Source organism: Sardina pilchardus, chromosome 13 (assembly GCF_963854185.1).
Source record: "Sardina pilchardus chromosome 13, fSarPil1.1, whole genome shotgun sequence".
Classification (NCBI taxonomy): Eukaryota; Metazoa; Chordata; class Actinopteri; order Clupeiformes; family Clupeidae; genus Sardina; species Sardina pilchardus.
The window spans coordinates 7346949-7354136 of record NC_085006.1 but is presented as its reverse complement, the minus strand read 5'-3'; the positions used below and the strand labels follow the sequence as shown (position 1 = coordinate 7354136).

Below are 7188 nucleotides of genomic sequence, written 5' to 3'. Positions count from 1 at the left end.
CCGACCCCTCAATGAATAGGCTATGTTGTGTTTAAAATGTTTTAGGTAATGTGAAATAGAATGTAATTTAATTCTACAATGATTTTACATTTGTATCATCAAACTTAAGCCCCTGACCGTCTCAACATGGATACCGCACTTGCTGCTATCCCATCAATCCACAAAGCATGAATTTACGTCATATCCGGTTAGTAAGGTCGTTTTGTTTCTCGGGTCCGCCATTTCAATTTTTTGAACTTACTTGTGCCAACTTCCAGGATTTGATTCAAAATTACGTAGAGGAATTGTGCGATAGTTGGGGGATTTACTGTGTTACTTCGTCAAATTTGATTCTGCAACACTAATACGGACACATTGGCTGCAAATCTGAAGTTAGCACGTCGAAACGCGATTCAGATGCCGTACAATTTCTGAACGTGTTCATCGGGAACGCGGTAAAGTTTTTTGTATGAGTTGAATGCTGGTTGCGGATAAGGGGAGGCGAAGGGAAGGCCCGTGAAGCCTCGGCTGTGGAGTGGCAATCATGGCCGGAAATTTTGACGCTGAAGACCGTGGAAGCTGGTTTTGGGGTAGATTAAGTCGACAAGAGGCTGTTTCTCTGTTGCAAGGACAAAGGCATGGGGTTTTCTTGGTGAGAGACTCAATTACATGCCCTGGCGACTACGTGCTGTCCGTTTCAGAGAATTCAAAAGTCTCGCATTATATAATCAACAGCATCAACAACAATCGTCAGTCTGGTCCAGGTAAGGCATGCAGGGGCGTTCTAACAGACGTGCCACCGGGGAGGGATGCAATGAGACTGGCTAACGTTACAGTAACCCGGCTGTAGTGTGACTTGCTAGCTAGTTAGCTAACGTAAAGCATTGCTAGTACGCTATATCGTTTCTAAATCACGCCCTCATGAAATCACACTGCCATACATTCATCATCAGGTGTGCCTAACAGTGTCAGTGTCGCCTCCTCAGTCTCCATTTACTGCATTATCTATAGTACAGTTGAAATAATGGCACCATTTAATATTGAAAAAGTTCTATCTGCCAGTCGAATAGAGCAGGTTTTGCTAAGCCTAGCGATACGACTAGCTAGCGTTAGCTGTTTAGTATTGGCTATAAAGCTCCTTGACAGTGTTGTTATTTTAGTTTTTTATTGTCTGTTTCTAGCCTTTCGTTTTCACAATCAAGATTGGAAATGTGTGGCAGCTGTATGTTAACAGTGCTTGTCTCTTGCATTTAGAAGTCGATCACTCTAACCTCCAGTCCTTAATGACATCCTTCTAGAGCCTAGGATAGTGCTGCAGAGGCATTTTATAGTGAAATTTGCATGGATTCCTTGAAACCCCTCTCGCTGTAATATCTAGGTTGAGCAGTTGTAGTTTGTGAAATAACAGCATTTGCCATTGCCATTGTGATATCACTGGCCACATAAATTGAAGCGATCAGTTCTGTACAAGTCTTCCCCTCAAGTCATTATGTGTTGTATGTATTCAATATGGAAGCAGTTTGAGTCGAGACAGAAATGTTGCGCAAATCAAATTCACCAGCATATTGAAAGACTAAACTCTGTTTTCTTACTGAGATGTCAGTAAGTTTGCCTCTTCACCAAGAAGGCCTAATTGTTTTGGACCCGCTTGTTAAATTACTCTGGTACAAGTTGGACATGTGAGTCATAATCAGTGGCTTAGACTGTATATCACACCGATCCTTTAAATGTGAAAAGACTCTGTCAGTGTAGAGCAGTATAAGATTGTTGGTGTCAAGAGGGCAACATCTCTAGTGTCCCACTGTGATGTTGGTTGGCTGAGAAAAGAACTGGGCTGCTTGCAGCGGAAACAAACAAAAAATACAGTGAAATGATGCCATGTATCCTATAACAATGACTTCAAGCCCTCACAAACTCCGATAATTCACTTGTGCACATTGTAGAGAGCAGAACCATGGATGTCTGTGTGATTCTGTGTTCTTCCATGCTCTCAGGTCTGGCACCTCCTCGCTTTCGCATCGGGGACCAGGAGTTCGATGCCCTGCCTGCTCTCCTGGAGTTTTATAAGATCCACTACCTTGATACCACCACACTAATTGAGCCCATCAACAAGGCCAAGCACTCGTCTTACATCAGCAGCGCTGGGTGTGGGCCGCCCCTTCGCCAAGAGGAGGAGCTGGTGCGGGCGCTCTTCGACTTCCCCGGCAATGACGAGGAGGATCTTCCATTCCGTAAGGGGGACATTTTGCGGGTGCTAGAGAAGCCCGAGGAGCAGTGGTGGAATGCCTCCAACAGCGAGGGCCGTGTGGGCATGATCCCCGTGCCGTACGTGGAAAAGTACCGCTCCGCTTCGCCCACCTCGGCCGCGCTGGGCGGAGGGGGACCGGGTGGGGTGCCAAACACGGGCACCAACGATGGCCAAAACAGCCAGGCCCCTCCTCTGCTTGGCGAACCTGGTCCCTATGCCCAGCCCACGCCCCTACCCAACCTCCAGAACGGGCCGGTCTTTGCCAGGGCCATCCAGAAGAGAGTGCCCAATGCCTATGACAAGACTGCCCTGGCTCTTGAGGTAAATGTGTGGCCTGTTAACTCTGTGATGTTTTCTCTGTGCACGTCTCTCTTGAGCTCCACACACTGCTCATTTTCCATTCCGTACCTCCTCATTTGGCCATAATGTTTCCCTTGGTGAGGCTCTATTCTCCTCTACTTCTGTGCTGATATTTAGAATCGCAACAAGATTAACCAGATACACAAATTATATATTGACAAGGATATTAGTTCCAAGTAAGTAATATGTAGAATTAGTTTTAAGCGCATAAATATATTATGAAAGTGTACACTACTCATAAAAAGTCAGTAATATTCGGCTTTTGGGTGAAATTTCAGGATGAACTTCAAATACACTATAACCTTTACATGTGACCTGCTCTAAACTTTTGAATGTGCATGTCCAGCAGTTCAATGTTTCAGTACTCTCTCTACTGAAACATTTAAATTTCACCCAAAACTAGATATCCCCAACTTTTTGTGAGCAGTAAAAAATCCCTGTGAGAAATTGGATGGTGGACTTTTGGTGGTCTGGGTGGACTTTGACCTGTTATATCTCTAAAATATGACCTACTATGCTTCTACCAGTGAAAAGCACCAAAGTACAAAGCATGGCTCTTACATCATTTGTTACAAGGCAAGCAGAAGTTAAACTAAACATATCGATCACAGAAGGGTTCAGTTGCCACAGTCAGTTAGAAACAATACAAGCATCCTATTTGACCTCTAGACATCAAGCCCTGGGGGTCATGCCAGTTAACCTAGCTATGGACTACCCTTGCTATCTCTAGTTTGAATTACCACCTTAACAGTTAGTGCTTAGCAGCCTGAGGATCCCTGACTTTTCCTATTATAACTGTGTAACATTTGATCAGGTTATTTAAGACCTCTGGTGGAAATGTACCATCTCACAATCCGCTTCCAAACCCACACGCCAATAACAGTAAAACTGCGAAAAAAATGTCTTTCAGTATGAGTGGGGATGACTTGCCTCTCTCGTCCTCCTCCCTCACCCTCCTTCTTGCTCTCCCTTCACCTGTGGAGTCCTGTGGCAGGGTAGTCAGTGTGGTCTTTGGGGACGCCCCTTTCTAGGGCTAGCCAGGCAGCAAAATGGCCTTTCTGCGAGCGGAAGGGGAAGAGGGCTTCCGAAACGGAGGTCGTTGAGGGGAGGAAATGCTTCATGTGGAGGAACATTTCCTCTCATTTCCATGTGGATGCGACCCTGAGCCAAAGCCAAAGAGGGACCAGGGACTTTAGCAGACGTCCACCCCCCAAACATTCTCTCTTCTATCAAAGACTGATCATAACTGCTCCCCAGCATTAGGATTATTTATGCATTATTACCCTCCTTTCTCTGTTTGTAATCACCAGACCGGCTTCTGGGGCTAGTCTTGCTGAGGTTTGCTGCCTCCCAGTGGACATAGAAGTTGGTTGCAGTTAGTTCAGGAAAAGGAGCCAGCATTTGAACCTAAATAAAACGGATGCATCTGTGCATATTTGGCCAATATAAGTGTATCCCAGTGTGCAAGTTGTCTGTCACTCATAGCTGGCTTCTCTCCTTGCAGGTGGGTGACATGGTTAAGGTGACCAAGATCAATGTGAACGGCCAGTGGGAGGGTGAGTGCAAGGGCAAGCGTGGCCACTTCCCCTTCACACACGTCCGGCTGCTGGACCAGCACAACCCCGAAGATGAACTAAGCTGAGGCTACTGCGTGGACCCTTCCCCTTTCCTGTGACACCCCCCCTCCCCCCTTCTTCCCCACCCCTCCCCCCTCATGCTCCCACTCCTCCACTGTCACTCCCCACCATCCTCCTTGCCCCCCTCCCTCATGGCCCACACTCACTGCCTTCTCCCCCGCACCACGCACTCACTGCGTCACACGTGTGCGCCCTCACCTTAACGTCCGCCGCCTCACATGTGTTTTATCTGCTTCGGGTCTGCGCTCTAGCCTGGCCCCCATAACTCACACACTTTGCGTAGAAGCTTAGGCGTCCACTTAGGCGTGTTTTGGAGCCCCCTGATGGATTGATGTATTATCCAATGAGAGGTAAGAGAAACATAAGAGGGGTGGAGTGTGGAGTGCACCTCAAGACTGGGGACGAGTGCGGCTGGGGACTGAGGTAAGCCGTTCCTCCTGTGACTGTAAACGCTGAAGAAACGCCACACACTACATGTGCCGGCCTACTGGAAGGAGACATTACAACCAGAGGCTTTGTCCTACACTACAAGCTCACAACCAAGTTCAGACAAGGTTCTAATGATCTTGCGCAAAAAAGAAGTAACACAAGGATGTACTGTCATGAAACATTAGGTATTAATATGTTTACCATTGAGCTAAAGAAGAGTCCCATTTCCTTCATTCTGACTTGTTCACTCTAAAAGTGTTCAGTTTTGATGCACTGCTCTGTGTTTTTTTTCTTTTCTTTTAATCTTGTGGATAAAAATTGAGCCCTGAACAATGAGAAATACCTGGGGGGTGGGGGGGAAGAGCTGTTTATGATTCAGCGTTGGACAATACTGGGAAAGATAATTCTGAAGTCGTATTGCGGTCGCAAATGTGCTGCAATGAAAAGTGCACACAAGTCATATTAAAAGATCTCGGAACTGATTGCCTGGCAGATACGGAAGGCTATTGCTCAGGTTGAATGTAAGGCAATGAGGTTTTGTTTTGTGTGAACTTCCTTCCCTTGGCGTTGGCTTTCCTGGACTCATTTGTACACGTTATAGGAAATAATCTTCCCAACTCACAATACATGATGTAGGATTTCATGAAGTTTGAAAATAACAACTGTTATGTCACTCATACACTACTTAACCCCTCACTCCCTTTTTATTTGCACATATAACATTTCTTTTGAGTGATACAAAGCACCCTGTGGTCTGACCAATCACATTTGTTTCTGCCATGGTGTTCTTTCACGCCTGTCAAGTGCAGTAGTGGCTCGTCATTGTAAGTGCCAGCTTGTGGAAGCCGGACATTTTGTGGTTTGTCCTGGTACATGTTAGAAGATCTCAGCGGTCCTAGATTTGCGGCATGGCTAAATTCATCCGACATAAAATCATTAAATGTGCTTGTTCTACAATTTGAAAAATAAATTAGACAATCACTTGGTTGTAATCACAGAAACAAATGTGATATAATCTGATAGACCGCGTAGATTATCTGCCCTTTTTTTTTGCCTTTTTAATGATATAGTATGGATATTTGGAACTTAAATGTCAAAGGTTAATATTAAGTTTAAGGTTGATGTTAATATGAACACTATCTGATGAAAAGTCTTTCAGAAACCAATTATGGACGTCCTCATCAGTCATTTGTAGCGTTTTGCCTACCCCCAATCTTGGCAAATTATTTGTAATTGAATTTTGAGTGAGAATCTTGCCCTGAGAGTAATGTGTGCTGCTTTGTTTATCGTGACATGAAGATCGAAAGGGCTTGAGAGACTGCTTTATCAAGTGAATCTTTCCACTGAACTTAGTTGTGTTGTCTGTCAATTAATCTGAAGGAAACAGAATGAAAAACGCTTTTTTTTTGTCCTCACAGTTTACAACCTTTTTGTTTTCACTTAAATATGTCACCTATTTGTGCCAATGTCTTTATGGTAGACATCTTTTTGTTGCCATATACCCTGAACTTATGTGACCTTGGTGTTGTCAATGATCATCTAACCCTTATCACCGCAGATTCTTTCTCTTGCTAGTGGCAGCCTGAATCTCCTTAGTGCTGAACCATGCTACATTTTTGTAAAGAAATTGTGCCTAATATTTTATTTTTTATTTTCCATTCCTAAAGAAAGCAGTCACAACCTGCTTTATGGCACAGTACCTTTAACATAATTAATTTATCTGAGAATTATGGAACATACAGTAATACATTAATTCCAGTTTCTGGTGACAAGGATTCACTTGTGACAAAGAACACAGAAGGCACAGACCAGAGAGTCCTAAATTCAGCAGCAACTGACCAAGAACAGTTACGTTGACTCCTTTTATTTGTGGCGGACACATTTTCATGCATGCCCATGTTTCTTGTAATCATTTTATTCCTTCTGTACCTGTCAATCATGCCTACAATTTAAATATGTTAAAGCATCATATTTTAATTATGTGTTTATGTAAGTTCATTACATTTGGAGGGATGGGGAAGAGTTAACCTTAAAAATGTCAGTATGTTAATATCAAAATGTGCCATTGTATTAAACACTATATTCTTTCAAAACAATTTTAATTTGACCCGTTTGTTTTCTGTATCATGTAATTTGTTCAAATACATAGTTAATAAAGTGTTGCTAATGAGCAGATTTTGCCCTCTTGTTTAAATCAGTTTGAGTTCAGCTGTGTGGCGAAAATAATCTAGGCTTAGTGTATCTCCTCAGGGGCACAGAACTATATGTAGAGCAAGAAACTTTGTATTTCTGTGCGAACCCTATTGGGCTTGCTTGTAGCTCCTAGGTAACTTGTCTGACTTGTTAGTATGATTCCGTCAGATGTATTTTAAACCTTTAAACCTTTACCTTCATAACACAACCCTATGTGGAACAGTATTCCAGCTCAGTCTCATTCCCAGAAGTGTCTCGGACCCATGGGATAAATTCAAGTGTTCAATATTCCGAATCAGCATTGAATTAAATGGTTGCCACATCTTGGAGTAGGCCTACAGT

The 7188-nt window shown here is 43.7% G+C and overlaps 1 protein-coding gene across 1 annotated transcript; it reads left to right on the top strand.

Annotated features, from left to right (window-relative positions):
- Positions 1 to 221: 221 nt before the first annotated feature.
- On the top strand, positions 222 to 6822 carry crk (v-crk avian sarcoma virus CT10 oncogene homolog). The gene is made up of 3 exons (XM_062552400.1): positions 222 to 743; positions 1974 to 2548; positions 4092 to 6822. The coding sequence occupies exons 1-3, from the start codon at positions 524 to 526 to the stop codon at positions 4227 to 4229; spliced, it is 933 nt and encodes a 310-aa protein (XP_062408384.1). The 5' UTR covers positions 222 to 523; the 3' UTR covers positions 4230 to 6822.
- Positions 6823 to 7188: the final 366 nt, after the last annotated feature.

What these genes read in the sequence shown, in the direction of transcription:
- crk (XM_062552400.1), top strand. Translation starts at nt 524, where the DNA reads ATGGCCGGAAATTTTGACGCTGAAGACCGTGGAAGCTGGTTTTGGGGT. An exon ending in CAATCGTCAGTCTGGTCCAG is followed by an intron (nt 744 to 1,973) that starts GTAAGGCATGCA and finishes CCATGCTCTCAG; the next exon opens with GTCTGGCACCTCCTCGCTTT. An exon ending in AGACTGCCCTGGCTCTTGAG is followed by an intron (nt 2,549 to 4,091) that starts GTAAATGTGTGG and finishes CTCTCCTTGCAG; the next exon opens with GTGGGTGACATGGTTAAGGT.